The 18,630-nt window shown below is 37.1% G+C and overlaps 2 protein-coding genes across 3 annotated transcripts in view; one reads left to right on the top strand and one right to left on the bottom strand.

The window, feature by feature from the left end:
* Window positions 1-18,630, bottom strand: part of CMSS1 (cms1 ribosomal small subunit homolog) — a 227,918-nt gene that overhangs the window by 194,905 nt on the left and 14,383 nt on the right. The gene's annotated exons all lie outside the window — the stretch shown is intronic.
* Window positions 1-18,630, top strand: part of FILIP1L (filamin A interacting protein 1 like) — a 192,929-nt gene that overhangs the window by 161,114 nt on the left and 13,185 nt on the right. For both annotated transcript variants that reach the window (XM_036390322.2, XM_036390330.2), the window contains one exon: window positions 9,470-12,206. In XM_036390322.2, the coding sequence (XP_036246215.1) occupies window positions 9,470-12,206 (2,737 nt within the window). The remainder of the gene's footprint in view (window positions 1-9,469; window positions 12,207-18,630) is intronic.

The following is an 18,630-nucleotide window of genomic DNA, read 5'->3' as shown; positions in this document are numbered from 1 at the left end:
CTGTGAAGTAAGCCTTGGTTAGAAGTATTAAAAAAATTTTCAAACTATCATCTTCAGGTCTTCAATGTAGCTTCCTGTCCTGTAATCTAAAACAATGTGCTAGTCCTCTCTGAAGAGGCTCAGTTTGGAGAAGCCATATAGACTTAAATGCTGAACCAGAGCACCTTGGCTCAGGATTAACATGTTTTAGACAAAACTTACATTGATGCTGTACCTTTAGATAATTCACCAAGTGCTCCCAGGTCTATGTGGCCTACTGGGAGAAACTACAACTTCCAAACACTTAGCAGGTTTACAACAGATAGCAAGAAAATGAATTATCTGCCAGGTCAGTAAGTCACCAGAGCTATAGAGGCTCAGTACCTAGAACTGTATGCAGAAGTAATTTGTAATGCATAAGGAAAAGCTCCAATACAATTCCAAAGGTCACAGAGTGAAAAGCAGGAAACTAGCAGGATTCTTATCACTTGTAGCTCTGAAGTTCAGCTAGTTAACCCTGCCACAATGCATTGCTACCATCTCTCTCACCTCTGCCTCCAACATGAAGTGCTGGCCAAGCCCATCTTAGAGAAAATGGGCACCCTCATATTAGCAGGTCTATGGGAAAAGATGCATATTTAGCTTCAAAATGAACTTCTATTTAACACTATTGCTGGTAATATTTTTACTTACAGAGTTGACTATTAGAAAAAGTTGCAACTGTATCAGAAAATCTGAAAAAAGCCTCAACTGCACTGCTTCATGCAACTTAGCATCAAGGAAAATTTAAATACATCAAGCTAAATTTGCAATTAAGGTTTAAGTTTTCTGACAAAAAAGAAGAAATGGGGTGCCACCCAAGCCCAGTTTCAAACACTCAAAGTTTATTAAACATACACAGAGCTTCTTCAGGAAATAAGCACACCGGAAAAAGGGCTTACTTTTGTCTGAGGATGTGTGTATGGTTTATGGGTGTGAACAGACAAAACCCTCAAGAAGTAATGGAATTTGAATCCTGCAAAGCAGTGACACCCCTATATAATTTCTGAGAAATGTTTGTCTAATTGTTTATAACCAGCCTTATTCCTCCAGTCACTGGCAAACTCTCAGTCTTCCCTAACAGTGCCATTCAGTACTAAAGTATCTTTATTTAACTTACCATGTTTAATCTATGTCATTTAAATGAAAAATTTCAGCACATAAATTCTTGTGCACTGAGGATGAAGAGTGCATAATCAAGTTTTCAGACAAATTCCACCTGTCTATGAGCAAGTGGCCACTGAGCAGCTTATCCAGGGGCTGGCAGCATGAGTAGGATGCCTTCAGTCCAAAAGAATAAGTGAGCACGGCAGTATGGAAAGTTCTCAGTTTTACCACTGCTGATGACTGATAATATAAGGCCATGGTTAGCATAAGAGATAGGCACAGTGCCTACTCTGCCCATGGATGAAAATGCAGCTCCAGACATTTATTTTTGTATATAATGTGTGTTAAAATTGTTTTAGAGAACATCCAGTTCCTGTAAATGTTATGGGAAAATGACATTTATGACTAACCAGTCTCCTCTGAGTGATATGATGTGGCTGAGTGCCATTTTCTGTCATACCAAAAATATTAACTAATTGAAGTTAAAAAAGTCTGCATAAATTAGATCCTTGCACAATTATGCCCAATTCTGGTCAAGACAGCAGCACAAGCACTGCCTCAGGTACCTCAGAACAGAACCCATTTTCCCACCTGTGCTCCTCTTAAAAACATTCCATAAAAGAGGTCCACCTTGAACCTAGGCACTATGAAGTTACATACAGAATAAAAAATTAAAAAAAAATCACAGGATTTATCTATAGAAATTGCTTAAAGAAAACTCAAACTCTTCATATAAAACAGTATCGTTAAATTCAAGTGTAAAAATATGATGTAAGGGTTACAAACTTACAGTGAGCTGAAGCAACTGACTCATTCAGAGAATCAGAACTTCTGCAAACTCCTCAATCAACTGAAGGATGCAGAGTAAATAGCCAAGACAAAAACTCACACCTCCAAATATTATTCTTCCAGCAACAGTAAACACAGCATAGCAGTGACAGCAGAGTAGTATTTGCCTTACACAAACCAAACGCATGTGGCTGGGATCATCAGTCTAGTAGCAGCCTCACCAGAAGCATCCACAACTTGGGCAAGCTGCACTCTCTTGTTTGTGCCTAATATCTTTCCATGGGGAGTGGGGGTGAAGACAGGCAAGGCTCCAAAGGACACTTCTCAGGAGCTGAGGTAACTCCTGTAACAGTTTTTCACTTGTTAAATCCTAGCAGGAGGCTGCAACGTTATGGATTCCTGGTACTGACACTCTGAATAGAAAATGCAAATCATTCACCTGCCCACAGGGTAAGGGGTGGATTAAGTCCTGACCTGTTTACCTCTGCAGTGTTGAGTGCTTTATCACATTGGTGATTTTAAAGACAGCTCAGTAACTGTGGTCAAGCAATAACATTCTACCAGGAATAACGCTTCAAGTATACACTTGAAGCAAAACTCAGGTTCATAAAGACACACAGTTTTTCCCATCAATTTAACTTGTTAGCATGTAACACCAAATGCAATCATTTCAATGACACTATTATTTAAAAATCACAAATTATAAAAAACAATAGTTATCTTGGTTTATTTTGTGTAATTACTGCACTTAAAACATATTTGGATTAATAATAATTCTCAAAATCTGTTACAGTAAGTTAACACTATTTTTCCATTTTAATAAATCTGATGATCAAGCACAAAATTTCACTTGTTGAAGATGAAGACAAGACAGAAGCAGGACCTGGATTAGTAACTGAAGAGTTCTGCCTCAGTCTTGTTGCTTTGACCCCTATACCACATCTCTTGTGGTTCATCTTTCCATTTCCTTCAGAAAGCTTTCCATCTGCAAAACTATAATTTGCTGGCTGACGTAAATTTGAAGAGTTCCAAATTCTGGTGTTGCATCTGAAATTACTGGCTTTATTTCTGACTTTACAGGCAGTATGGTGGGAGACCTTGAGAGAGATGGGGGAGGAAGGAGAAGGCAGTGAATACGCAATATATTTAAAAAAATTCTGAATTACTAACTAACAAAACCTAAGTGCTGTTCCTGTGAGCTGGTTACCTTATTGAGGTATTTAGATTCAGAACAGAAGATTAAGTCATGCTGTGTGCAGAATCATATGGCATTGAAATGCCAACAGTAATAGATACTAACTTCAAAGAATACCTGAAATAGCTGTTAAATCTAGAAAGAGGAAAGAAGAAAGCAGAGTGCATCTCAAAAGCAGTGACACATCAGAGTCCAGCTCACAACTCATTGTGCCATGTTTTCTAATAAGCTGAATGCTGGAACCCAGAGTTTTTAAGGCTAACTTCAAGTAAAGCTCATTAATATTGCGGTTTCTCAGGTTAGTGTTCATTTAAAATGTTTTCAGGATAAGCAGTCAAGTCAAAAAACAAACCAAACCAAAAACCTGCCAACAATTTAATAGGACAGCTCTTCTTCACTCCCACCTAAAAATCCCACGCCCACCACCCCATCATAATCTCAAATACTGTAGATGGCTGCCATTAGAAGATTAAAAATGAACATCAGAATTCATAATTTTCACTCTGACATTCAAATCCTTACTGTCACAGAAAGCATTAATGCTTTCTACACAAGACTGATGTTTTGATAGGTGACTTCCAAGAACATCTAGATAAGGAAGGAATGTAATTCAAGATAGAAATTTTTTTCTTAAATTCAGGGTTCATAATAAAAGAAAACTGAGTTTTAGTGCTGAAGTAAAATTACTTGAACTGGAAGTGATTGCAGTCTTAAATCTTAAATGAACCAATAAAAATTTGTTAAAATTTTCTCACACCATTTACTGTCATCAAATTTACCCCAGATTTTTAACATTTATGAGTGCAAATATCCCTATATCACCATTAAAACAGCAGCTTAGTAGTTGTGAAATCATGGTCACAAACAACATCAGTGTTCCAGAATAGTTGATTTTTACAAGTATTATCCACATATGTTTACTCAGCATCACAGCTAAATACATCTGGTTATCCATGCGAAATTTTGCCCGTTAACCCAGAACTGGCAATACCATTCATCTTCTATGACTTTTATTAAGACTTGTAAAGCAAGTCAGCATTTTAAGCATCAGATAAAATGATAATTACCTGGTGATAGTCTGTGGAGTCATAAGAACTCACACCCCTCTCATTAAAATTTCTCATTTTATAAAAGAAATTTCCTTATTGGGAAATTTGCCTTACACAGCCTCTTGCAGCTGAGAACCCTTTATGGAGGTTTGTATCCTAGCATAAACAAATTCTTTGAAATTTACAGATGTAAATTAATGTAATGGAAAATAAATTTTAAAATAAGTATTCACATTCTGCTGGGAAGTGCTGACTGATTCAGATGAAGCCAGCAGATTACACAACAGCTATGGTATGTTGTTGCTGCTGTAATTTCAAAGGCTTTTGACTTTCTTTATGACAGGGAAAAAAAAAGCATTAATAAAGATAATAGAGAGCCATAAAAAAAAGCTGTAACGTGTCTTCATAAAAACTGCACATCGATAAACAGAACTGTAAGCAATGGAAAAGAAAAAAAATTAAAAATGCATAGCCAGCCCAAGACCAGAAATACATTAACAAACACAAAATTTGTTTCAATGAACTGTGGAAGGCACAGACTGGCTTTCTTACAAAAATAAATATGTAACTGCACTGGTGTAAAAAAATTACAACAACTTGTAAGATTTACCAGAAATGATGAAGCATGTTTCTTCTCTTATTAAAAGCCAGACCATGTCTTATTGCTAACTGGGAAGAGTGCCTCAAAGGATGAGGCATGACTTCATCCACATTTAAAAGCTTTCAGCTTAAAGCTTTTACTTGCTTTGTACCATGGGAAATTCAAGCATTGTCCAAAAACTTTAGAAGTGAGTGTACCATGTAATAACCTGTAGAATCTCTCATAAACCACATCTTTCATCTGTGGAAGGGTAAAGAGCATGACTTAGTTAAAAATATGCATCTTTATGGTTAAAAAAAAAAGAATCACAGAAATTAAAATTCACTATAATTTCTGAAGAATGGTCTGATACAGATATTGACAATATGTACATTAAAAACTCCACAACACTGGAGAGGAAAGACAAAAGCTGAGGTTTACAAACTAGTATCTATTTCACTTGCATCCTTAGAAGACAGCCTTCTCTAAAGTTGTCACTACAACATTGCTTTAACAAACAAACAAAATTAATTTTTATTCTTATTATTCAAAGAATAACTAATTCCAGAACTAAAAAAAAAAAACCAAAAAAAACCAAAAACCAGAAGTGTTGCAATCTCAGCCTCCAGTACTTTCTTCGGTTTCTGTGAAACTTAGAATTCTGTAAAAACATAAACAATCTCCATGTAATACAGGTCACCCCAGGAAAATGGAAAGTCCCTCTTAAAGACAAAATGTTATGACAGTGAACTGTTATGGGAGTCTCTACATTTTGTAGAGAATACAGTCATCTTGTTGCCAAATATAATGTAGTGTAGCTCAAGTTATATGCACTTGGAAAAAATGAAGAAAAACAAGACAACACAATTAAATGTAGGTGTTAACACCAAGAAGCTGTAGCCTGCATGCTGAGGGAAACAACTACAATGAACAGAGGAGAGCTGAGAAATACAATTTCTTCCAGGAAATAAAGGAGCAGTTAACTGGTACTGCAAGTAAGTACAATATTAAGCCACAATAAAGCAATAATTTATAATAGAAGCACTGAAGTAATAAGACACTGCCCTGACCCTTTAACTACCTATCAGTCATGTTCATAAAAACAATTTTCAATGTCTGTTTTTGCTGGCCTCAATTCAGAAAGGGTTGTTGTAGTCCTGTCAACTGCTTAGAGCTGTGTAAAAGCTTTGTCTAAATGATATACCTACTTTTGCCTGATATAAAAATACATGATCATGAAATTTAGCTGGCAAAGAAAATGATTAAAATATTTTATTGGACAGGGGAGTGTCTGTTCTTTTAAAAAAGTATTATTTATTTGAGCCAACTTTTTTGACCTTTGCATATTTTCAGTAGAATTGTGCTCTCAGATACCCTGGATACTGTTCTTCAGGAAGACAGCATTTTGGATGAAGTTAACACAAAGTATTTTTACCCTATCACCTAAGTCACTAAGTGCTATTATCAGTTAAAGCACTTCTTCAAGCACATGACTTCTTAATTAAGATAATTTACATAACCAAGCACTGACCCACAGAACTCAGGTTCCAAAAAAAAAAGCCCTGACCAAAATGAAGCAGTTAATTTAAGAACACAAGCAAACAAATAAAAAACACCAAAACTCCCCAAACATTTTAGGGTCCTCTTCCATTCCTAAGTGCATATGTGCAGACACAGTCACTGTGACTTCTGAACCATGAAACAGGAACCCAGCAGCTAAGGAAAGTTCTTTGCAAATATTAACAGACTCCCAGCTGACTTCTTAAAATATCAATCTTTATCCAAGAAATCACTATCTATTCAGCAGTGTTGAGGATATTTTCTATATAAGAATATATGACTAAGCATACAGTTATCAAAAGCAAGTGAATGACACAGTATCAAAAAATATACCATGCTTAATACATTCCTTTTTCTTTCTAGAAAGACATTAAAATCCTTTAACTCCTAGTTGCTGAGCTATGGTCTTCACTTCAATCAAGTGATTTTATAGAAGTATTCTTAAAAAATGAAATAGATCTCAGTTATTACAAATATTTACTTGTGAGTCTGTTTGAATGTTAAAACTGCATTTTGTCTTTTGAATGAAGGAATCATTTTTAAATACCCAAAATCTTTTGGCATGACCAAAGAAACAGACTCTCTTGAAAATCCTTACACAACAATCCAGGTACCAGTAATAAAGGGACTTTTGTTCAAATAGCCCATGCAACACAGACTTCACCAGATTTGACTTGATTGTCAACTTATTGTATTTATGTAAAATCATCTATTTGAATAATAAAAAATGTAGACAGCATCTCTATGAAAACTACAATTGTTTGTTACTATTTGGCCTAAGACCTTTTTCTAAAGCAATGTAAGAGGCATGACTTCCTGGATCATTAAGACTTTCATTTGGCCAGAGAGGTATCAACTAGTTAATATGGAAGGGTTGGGTAAAGCACTGATTACCTAAGGTATTAATGACCACAGCTAAATCTGCCTTAAAAAAAATAAATTATAGTGAAGCAAGCTAAAATAAATCAAATGCTAGTAAGTCCAAGTAACCATATTAGTATGTCTTAACTTCATGCACACACTCAAAACCTGAGTTCATTCCAAATGAAATTTTTAGTTGTGCTTCTGTTATGGTTTTATAGCTATGGCAACGGTAAATCATCAATTGAACTTCACTACTAAAGCATTCAGAGACAAGGGTGGGGAGGGAAAAAAGATTTTTACCCTAAAAAGAATTAGAACTGAAAGTAGCACTGAAAAGGGGACTGAAGTTTACATACCATGAACACAGTAAAAAGCTGCCTTTGAGATGGTTCAGTCCTCCCCCTGTCAACCAGCAGCATTCCTTCAAACTCATTTTACAAACCTCGCCCTCTCCATTTATACATTTTCATATCTGTTTTCCCCATTATGTTAATTGACTGTTGTACAGAATTTGTGACTGCTTCAAGTCTTTGATGTTTATGGCTACTTCCTATTCTGTTAATTTTTCATACAAAGCATTTTATTACATTCAACATAGTGCAGCTTAGGCACTAAAATAGAAACAGTAGGGGCTGTGAAGATGTTATAAGAAATTTTATTGTCATGGATTTCAATACAACATCACCATTAAATCAGACAAGAGTGGTGGACTGTAATACAATGGCAAGGACTTCCTCTCTGTGCAGGAAAATTACATTGCTTCCAAAGGGGATGCTGCTGAGGCAGCCTATTGCCCAGGAATAGATGCCTTCTGTCAGTCAACAGCTAATTAAAAGCTGTGCAAAGGAGGCCCTTATCTAAGCTCTTCCTGAACTAAAAGAGAGGCTGCAACAGGAACTTGTCAGTGGGAAACTGTAAAGATTCATCCCTTGCACATGGACATCACAACAGTGACCCAAGACAAATGTGGAACTCCTATGTTTCAGCAGCAACTTCTGGACAGCTGTCATCATATTTCAGAGGGGGAAAGACATAAGGTTTAATGGGTGCCTAAACAGTCATCCTGTACAAGTACAGTCTTGATAACCCAATCATTTCCTTCACATGATCTACACAACTGAGTCTGTACCATTCTTATAAACATCATACAAATTCTAATTCTTTATTACTTCAACCTAGGCTTTTCAGATTTTGTGTAATACCAGAATATATTTATCTTGACTGTAGGAAAAATGTAATTGAAAGGAGGCATATGTGCTGGCCAAACCTAATCACACTTTAGATGAACTCCACAAGCATCTCCTTGACAAAGAAAGGTCCACAAAAGAACCTAAGAAGTTGAGGTATTTGGAAGTTTCTTAGGCTCTTGCATAAACAAACACACAACCTTATCCCAAGTCTCTTGCTGATTAAGTATGTTGCATCTCAATAAAGACTGAGTACTAACAAACTTGTAAAACTAATTTTGCGAAATCATCATGAAAACCTTCAAGAATCATGTAAAAGCAGCGATGCACTGAGGCATATCTGCAAATCCAGGCCTAACACACATTAAGACATTTGAGCTTTGTTAAGTTGTAAAGGCACTACTGAATATCTGTTTATCTGCTGAGTGCATTTGTGTGTGTGTATTAGACATGAAGTCACAAGGCCTGCACTTTCACTAAGGACAGTCTTACTATTTTTGCTCTGGTGTGCTGCTCAGGAATTCACATTAGGCAGTCTAACTACCCTTTGTGGCTACATTTCCTTCACACACTCAAATGTCCTTAAGGTTTGATTTTAAAATATCAGAATGGTTTATAAGTAACAAAGCTAGGAGGTTTATAATGCTGTAAATTATCTGCCCTTGAGGCCTGCACTGACCTAATTTCTCAAGCATTATAATAATCACATTTCTTTTTTTTAAAAAGGCACACACAATACAAATACACACAAAAAACCAGACAAAGATTGCAGGGACATATCTAGCCTCAGCAAACAGCTGAGAGAAGTGCAGTTCCAGTGCAGAAAAACAGAATAGTTTTGTTGCACTGATCCCTGTCAAAAGTTGCAAATGCAATAATTACAGAGGCACAACAAGGAGTTGCTAAGTCTAAATGATCATGCTGAAGTGTTCATTACAAAAGAACTTCTGAATAGTAAAAAAGGCCAGTGGGCACTTCCAAATAATGCTGCAAAGAGAGGTCTGCCTGTAGTTACAAGTGGATGTTCATGGACATGTGGCAGAAATGTCGTAGTATTTCAAGTGTGTTTTTAAATGCCCACTAAAATGGCTACAAAATACAATATTATTTCCTCCCACAGATTGAAAAAGCTTCTTGAACAAGAGACAGTATATCAAGCAAAAAAAGAAAAGGAAAACAACAAGAAAATATCTAAACTGAAAGAAGAATTGACTAAACTGAAATCCTTTGCTTTAATGGTGGTGGATGAACAGCAAAGACTCACTGAGCAGGTGAATCAACAAAGTAAAAAAATTCAAGAATTAACCACTTCTACAAAACAAGCACACGAAAAGCTGACTTTTGCTGAAGCAAAAATTCAAGAAGAGAAACAGAAATCCAGCAGGCTGGAGGCTGAAATTCACGCCCAGAGCAGTAAGATTTCCCAAGACCAAGAAGCAATGATGGCCAAACTAACCAATGAAGACAGCCAGAATCGCCAGCTCCGGCTCAAATTAACAACTCTCAGCCGGCAAATTGATGAGCTGGAAGAGACCAACAAATCTTTACGAAAAGCAGAAGAAGAATTACAAGACATAAGGGATAAGATAAACAAGGGAGAGTGTGGGAACGCTGCACTTATGACTGAAGTAGAAGAACTACGGAAACGACTGCTGGAGATGGAAGGAAAAGATGAAGAGCTCACAAAAATGGAAGATCAGTGCAGAGAACTTAATAGAAAGTTAGAACAAGAAGCATCACAGAGCAAGAACCTTAAAGGGGAAGTGGATAAACTTAATAAAAGAATTATGGAGCTGGAGAAACTAGAAGATGCTTTCAACAAGAGTAAACAGGAATGTTACTCCCTGAAATGCAACCTAGAAAGAGAAAAAATTTTAACAAAGCAGTTGTCCCATGAGCTGGATGGTTTAAAAGCTAGAGTTGGTGAGCTTGAAGCAATTGAAAGCAAGTTAGAAAAAACTGAGTTTACACTTAAAGAAGATTTAACAAAGCTGAAGAGTTTAACAGTGATGCTTGTGGATGAAAGAAAAACTATGGGTGAAAAAATAAAGCAAACAGAAGAAAAGCTGCAAGCTGCAACTTCTCAGCTTCAGGTGGAACAAAATAAAGTGATGTCAGTTACAGAGAAGCTGATGGAGGAAAGTAAAAAGGCACTGAAATCAAAATCTGATGCAGAGGAAAAAATGTCCAGTGTTACAAAAGAAAGAGATGAATTGAAAAACAAACTCAAAGCAGAAGAGGAGAAAGGAAGTGATCTTGTTTCCAAAGTGAATATTCTAAGTAAAAGACTTCAGTCCCTGGAAGATGTTGAAAAAGAGTTTCTTAAAAGTAAACGTAAGGAGAGTACTAAATCTAGCACCTCCTTGCAGCAGGAAAACAACATAATCAAAGAGCTTTCTCAAGAAGTTGAGAGGCTTAAGCAGAAGCTCAACGAAATGAAGTCAGTAGAAGATGATCTTATGAAAACTGAGGATGAATTTGAGTCTCTAGAACGAAAATATGTCAGTGAACAGGACAGAGCCAGGCTTCTCTCAGAGGAGTTGGAGGCTGTGAAAATGGAATTGGCAAGGTATAAATTAACAGAAAAGGCAGAGTCCAATCAGGAGCGCCTTTTCAAGAAACTCAGAGAAGAGGAAGCTAAATCGAGTCACCTTTCCAGAGAAGTAGATGCACTGAAAGAGAAAGTTCATGAATGCGTGGCAACAGAAGACTTAATCTGTCACCTGCGAGGTGATCACACAGTCTTGCAGAAGAAACTCCTCCAGCAAGAAAACAAAAACAGGGAATTAGCAAGAGAAATGGAGAGCCTCACGAAAGAACTGGAGAGGTACAGATCCTTCAGCAAGAATATCAGGCCTGGTCTCAATGGAAAGAAAATTCCAGATGTGCAAGTTTTTTCTAAAGAAATCCAAACAGATCCAGCAGACAATGAACCACCCGATTACAAAACCCTCATGCCTTTGGAGCGGACCGTCATAAATGGGCAGCTCTATGAAGACAGTGATAATGAGGAGGAACAAACAGCGTCTTTCAAAAGCAACTCATCTACGGCAAATGCTGCAAACAAAAAATTATGGATCCCTTGGATGAGGTCCAAAGAGAGCCATCCTCAAAATGGAAAGATACACACAAAGCAAAATGGAAACTGTGCACAGACTGGAGATCTAGTGCTAAGCCATACACCTGGCCAACCCCTTCACATAAAAGTAACTCCAGACCATAGACAGAACACAGCAACCCTTGAAATAACCAGTCCTACCACTGAAAGCCCTCACTCCTACACCAGCACAGCAGTTATACCCAACTGTGGCACTCCAAAGCAAAGAATAACCATTATTCAAAACACCTCCTTAACACCTGTAAAATCAAAAGCAGGAGAAGGTTACATGACCCCAGAGCATGCAATTTCTCCTATTACTATGACTACTACTTTTTCAAGATCTCAAACTCCTGAATCGTGTGGTTCTTTAACTCCTGAAAGAACAATGTCCCCTTTGGCTTTGCCTGGCTCAAGTTCTCAGGAACAAACACTCTCCTCGGAGCCTTTGGAAATGGGAGCCAAGCACGCTGTTTTTAGAGTATCCCCAGACAGGCAGTCATCATGGCAGTTTCAGAGATCTAACAGTACAGGATCAAGTGTAATAACTACTGAGGATAACAAGATCCACATTCATTTAGGAAGTCCTTATGTGCAAGCTCTCACCGCTTCCAAGCCCATCAGCCCTTGCAATGCAGTGCAAGACAACAGAACTCCAGCACTAGCTAATGGCCTACCCACTAAGCCCACCAATAAAATCACCAGCAGTATTACTATCACACCAACAGCCACTCCTCTTCCACGGCAATCACAAATTACAGTAAGTAATGTCTATAACTGACCCCCATCCATGCTGACACCCTTACCAGCAACCCATCCTGTTTTTCATCCCAGCAAGAATTATTTGGAACAGCCTCTTTGGGAAAGATTTGTGCATGAACTATACAGCAGCATATGGAACTAACGTTAAGTTTTGCCTGCTTAGTGTTATCAAGTGTGCACTTACTGTATATCTTCTCATTGAAATACAGTTATGTAAAATATTTAGTCTTGCACTTGTATAAATGCATCTTTATGTATTGCCATTTTCAAAATAACTCACATTACTTTTGACTGCAACTTGCCTTGGTGAAATATTTTAACATTACAAAAAACAGTAAATAATTGATTATTTTCATCATTGCTTGCTGAATATTTTTTGTTTGTTATGTGTGGTTTGTATTTTTTCTGCATGTATGGTAGAATTTGAATTAAGCCATAATACTGCCTGCTAACTTCAGATAAGACTTGTTTCATTATCTTCCCTTCTATTTCCCAATTCCTTCTAGCCCTCTCATTTCAGGTAATTATCACTACATCATACACAAAATATTATGTGTTGTATAACAATGTTTGGTTAAAACTCTTTTTAAACCCTCATGCAAACTTTGCTTGTAAGTGAACCAAGTTCAGAAGCTTGTATCACAAAGTAATTCTCCCCAACAAGGTTTTTTTCCTAATACAATAGAAAAACTGCAATAATTCAGGTATGCTGTAAAACAAGAAACAGCAACATTTGTTTTTCTAAACAATAACTCAGGAGAATAGATTTACATACAATATTCAGATTCCATCTAAACTCCTGGCCACAAATCCGACAAACAGTATACATCACACAAGTACTCTGAAGAAGAAACGGGATTACCAAACTATGGGATACCTTTGTGTTTTTTACTTCACAGACAGAGAAAGTTTGGCAGAAGCATTAAGAAGCAACAGTAGATCAAGCCTCCAAAGATGCAGGCCTCTGGGTCTGGGATAAACAGGAGTGCCATACAGAATTGACAAAACAGGTTAAGGTAGTTCAGTGACAATTACAGTACTCGTGCCTAGGAAAAGCACAGAAATGTAATGTGCCAAACAGTCAATTTAAATTTCCCATGAAATATTGCTAGTGGTGGAACAGCTTCACATACAACGTTAATCAGTCCAGAAGATCTGGAATGCACTCTCAAACTCTTTTTTTCACAAAAGCTATACGCTCCAAATCTAAATTGTAACAATTGTTCTTATTCTAAAAAGTTCTATTCTCTTTCTATTCTATTCTATTATTCTAAAAAAGTTCTATTCTAAATGCCCATAAATTTGATGCTTTCAGGGGGGTGGTGGTAGTATGTATTAATTTAAAAAAATTAAAAACTGTAACCTCCTGCAATCAACAAGAAACTTTGCAAGTAAGCAGAAAGTCCCTATTCACTAAACACTTATCTTCATTCTGCCTATATTCCCCAGAGGAAAAAAATATTTCTGCAGTATAACTTAGCAATGGATTCAGCAAAGAACCTTGGCCCATGATCTTACATAAAAAGGGGACTTCTATCATTTTAAGTCCTTTTGATTGACAGGAAATTAAATGTTTATAACTGTAGATAATAACTACTTTTAGAACAGTTTCTATTGAAAAGCAAAGTCTACTGCCCATGTACACCTTTTTCAGTAAACAGTGGGAAGAAAAAAAAAATTATATAAGATATGTGATAAATGGATATTAACATATATATTACAGTTGAACAATGGCAATTTCAAAAAGAGAAGTTGTTTGTGGAACTGCATAACCCCAGTTTATATAATCTGAAGTTACTAGGCTTCATAAAAGGTTCTTCTTCCTTGTTTTGTCTCCCTCTATCTCCATGGCTGCACAAGTGAGCTCTGACCAAGACCTAGGTCAGAAGGAGTACATAGTTTTATTCTGCAAAGCAAACTTCAACTCACACCTACTTCAGCAAAAGTTGCTGAAGAAGACAGCAGCCAGAACTCAGGAAAAGCAAAAACATATAATTTTTAGAGCATGTTAATTAAACAAACAAGTTACCTAATTAAATTCAGGCTGCACATTCTTAACTGCAGGGCTCAGTTAAGAGCCCAAAAATCAGTACCTTCAAAATACATTCTCTGCACTTCTGTTCTTTAGGATCCTGCATATCCTGCTGATCTATACCTAAGATCTCTGCAGGAACACATTACAAGCATGGTACTGAATAAGTGTGTCTGAAGTAGTCACTTGCCAGCATACTAACAGACACCAAATTCTCCAGAAATTAAAGGACTAATGCTTGTCCTCCAGAGACACTAAAATTTTCTTCTGTTAGACCTAAAAAACATGTAGGAAAAAAAATTCAGATCTATCTTCAAAAATACACAGAAGTGTGTTTATCATTAACCACCTGGCAATCTATTAGAACATCTTATAAAAGAAAAGTACAAATAAGGGCATAGCAATAAGCACGCATAGTCCTTTGGACAGTTACCAAGCTCTTATGAATAAGGAAGTTCAGCCTTTAAAGCTAAGATTTGAATAGAAAACCTAGATAAAAGTTCACACCATTTATAAGTATAATAATTTAACAGGCAGTACTTCTGTCTCTGTCCTACACTCATAAAGATTTATCAGTAACTGTAACAAAAGACAAAGGAAATAGCCACTCATGACCATTAACTCCTACGTAAGAAGCATCAGCACTGCCTGGAGATGAAATTGCTACATTTCCTGAAAATGCACCTTGATTATGGGATGCTTACATCCCCCTACTGATGAAACAACCTCTGTGTAGATTTAACTGACTTCACAGCAAAATTTTTGTCAGTCATTCCAACAGATGAAAAAAAATCAAATAATTACTTTTGCCTGAAAATAAGGTTTGCACAATGGAACAGGTTTGTTCGGTTTGAATTGCCAAGATCAATTTCAAAGCAGAGAAAATAAGCACCTGGATGTATTTGCTGAGAGCTGAAACGTAATTGTTTAAACAGAAAGAAGTTAGCTGTAATTTTATCATAAAATAGCAAACAGAAGCATAGCTAAAGGAATCAAATTATTGATTTACAAATTAACCTCAAGTTGTTCAGATCACCACTCCATATTTCAGAGTATTTCCATTTTGCTGAGTGGGAATAGCCACCTGCTTCCTTGGCAGACAATAAGAAAACAGCAGAGCAAGGAGAAATGTGACCAAGTTATCTGCACATTGATTCAAGCACTCTGAACAAAAACATCAAGCATAACCATATTAAAGTTTGACAAGTAAGGCAGCTTTTCTAGGATTTCAACTACTCTGTAAGTGGTAAGTATTGCTGTTAATTTGGAGGCTGAGACACTTTTGCTTTCAGCAGTTGCTCAAAAGCCTAAAGTCTGACAGGTATGTAATAGTTCATTTAAATGTTGTGGGGAAATAAGGTCACATAACAAGAAGCATATATCAGAGGGATTAAGCTGTGAAAGAGAGCATAAAAAACAGTTTTCAGCAGACCATAATATCAATTCTTCTCTTTTCCAAAACTCTTGGCAAGCATCTCTAAAGTCTAAAAATCTACCCTTTCTCCTTTATGTTTAGTTCCCAGCAAAAGGGAGAATTAACTGATTACAAAATGACAGCAGTTACTAGCCCACTTTCCTTCACCATGTTGGGTTTATTTCAGTGAATGATCAAATAGACACAAGAGAAGGCAGCACCAACACTTTGGTGTTTATATGTGATTAAATTTCTCAGAAGAAATACTTGCAATTTTCGTCCCTTCGGGGAGGATGGATAAGGGGACGGAGGGAAAAGGAGGAAAAGCAAAAAGAAGAGAATACCAAGTGATAATGGTAATCTGAGACCAAAGCACCCATCCATCAACTCTGAGGTAGCATTTCAAGTTATTTAAAGACCTCCTTCAAGCCACTAATTAAGAAAAAGAATTGTCAAAATTAGAGGAGCAGACTGCTAATCTGCCTGATCCAAAGCACCGTAGCTAATATGGTGTCTGGGGACAGTATGTAAGGCTGTAATAAGAAAAAGATCTGTATGTAAGCATTTCATGCAGGGATTAGGAAGGCATGCTCCCCACACTAGGGAAAAAATAATCAGAAACAGAATTGTACAGCTCTATTTTCTGAGTAAGATTCAATGGATGCTGCAGGGTTGGATGATGGAAACAGAGGAACCATCTGCAGGATGATTTTGTCCCTAGGAAACAGATATTGAGACAGGCAAAACAAAAACTGACAACTGCCTAATCTCCAGGCTTAAGAAAAGACTACCAAAACATTATGTTACCAAGAAACAGAAGAGAAAAAGATCCTATGGTTCAAATACAGCACAAGTGGGTGTGTAAAAATGTTTTAAAATTAACACCAAGTACTTATAGTGGGAAAGTGCTCAAAAAAAAAAGACAAACCATAAAAATTTAGGCAGCATGAAGCATTTTCACAGATCTGCAGCCAGTGGCTGTGACATGAAGCTGAATTCTCTCTGAGCTGTAGCTAGCACATTATCCAATGACCCACCATACTGTGGGCACTCAGAAAGCCTCAAATAGCAGAGCTGCCAACTGAATAGTATTCTCTTCTGACCACAAAGCAAAGTATTCTTGAGAAACGTTTTTTGAGTGCAAGTGAAAAGGCCTCTTTTAATCAATGTCTCTTCATCTCCCATGCAGTGGTCTGACATCAACAGGATCTTCAAACAGGGATGGGCCAAAGAATCTCCCTCCCCTTTTTTGCCCCTACCTCAACCCAAATTACAAAATACTGCCCTTTCAGTTGTGCTGTCACCACCTCCAGAAGGCAGCACTGCGAACCAGGTCAAGAAACTAACCTGGATATAAAAACACAAAAGCAAAACCACAAACAAAAGGCCATATGCCACAAATCCTCATTAAACAAAACAGAACAAACCCCAAACAACCTCAACAAAACAGGATCCATTTCACAGCACAGCTTTATAAAAGAGCTACATCAGCATAACTGAATGGACAAGCAAAAAGGAAAAAGGAGCATTTTGTAGTGCAATTGCTGCCAAAGTCCTGGACCCATCACCATTGTCTGCAGAAATACAATCTAGCACACACAAATACATCACAAAGCGCTTCAAATATATAACAAACATTCAGCAGTCCCATTTAAATAATTCTGTATCTCTTGGGAGAGAAGTTAATTGACTTGTGCAAAATCCGAGTGAGGGAGCTTCAAATGTGATTAGTACCTACATTTTATTATCCTTAACTGTCTCATACTCCAGCCACTATAGGTTATGTTTTGTCCTGAAAAGCCTCAATCTTAGCTAGCCAAATAGTAGAGTCTTTTGTTTTATTTAGCATTTTATGTATATTAGGAAAAAACATATAAACTGAAAACAGGACTCTGATTAACACACCTTTTAATATGGCCTTCCAAGAGAGAAACAGCCTACTAACAGACAGAGAAAAGCCAAGGTGGTAAAAGCAAGAGGGTCTTTTTCCTTCTCAATGCAGAACCTATCACCTTTGCACCATAAAAATTTGCTAACATGGGGAAAACATACTCAAAGCTTTTGAACAGACAATATTGATAATGAAGACATTTTCACATTAAAAGGCATGTATGTGTATAAGAGCAGTTTCAAACACCTTTTAAAACCGCCTTAAAAATACCCAAACACAAATATGTGCCCCCAGTCTGTACTGAATGATCCTCCCCTGCCAAGGAACTTTCTCAACACATGGCAGAGCAGCTTTAAACCAAGGGCACTGCTGGTCTCACCATGTATTCTCTCCATCAGCAGTGACACCTGCTGGAACACATCTGTGCCAGCACACCCCTGTGTGGGACACAACTGCAATTGCAGCGTGTTTAGTGTGCTAAAAAAGCCACACTTCTGCACCCCAAGTGCCCTATCAAGGTGCCAGGGACCCCTTGGACTTTCAAGGGGCAAAGGGAAGATTAGCAATGAACAGTTGTTCATTGCAGCTGCATGACAATGCTGATCAGCCAGCCCCAGGTAACCTTATCCTACTGGAGTTAATCCACATCATAACCTTACCCGTCCCTGCATCTTGTCAGCTATCTATTAGAAAATGAGTCTTTATCCAAACTTTAAAATAATGTCATCACACTTGTCAGTGAAGACATGCCCCAAGAAAAGCAGGGCACATAACAGAATTTTAGAAACTGTAAAAAACCTGTCTCCAACCATTCTTCTTTTCCCCACCACCAGAAAGTAGATTTAAACTCTGCATTCAGGAAATAAGATCACAGCAACACATTCAAGTGCATTAGTGTAAATTTTGCCACGTGTATGGAAATAATTTTTAATATTAATATTGCTTTTTCTGTAAAATATGCTATATTATTGAAATCAAGAGAGCTGCAATAAAGCAAATATCAGCAGAAGAGTAGAAGACACATAAAATAGAGCTTAAAATGGATGTCAGGACATTTTTGAGCCTATTTCCTCACTATAACTTGA

Source organism: Molothrus ater, chromosome 2 (genome assembly GCF_012460135.2).
Source record: "Molothrus ater isolate BHLD 08-10-18 breed brown headed cowbird chromosome 2, BPBGC_Mater_1.1, whole genome shotgun sequence".
Lineage (NCBI taxonomy): Eukaryota > Metazoa > Chordata > Aves > Passeriformes > Icteridae > Molothrus > Molothrus ater.
The sequence above is the reverse complement of the archived record's forward strand: the minus strand, read 5'-3'. Positions and strand labels throughout refer to the sequence as shown.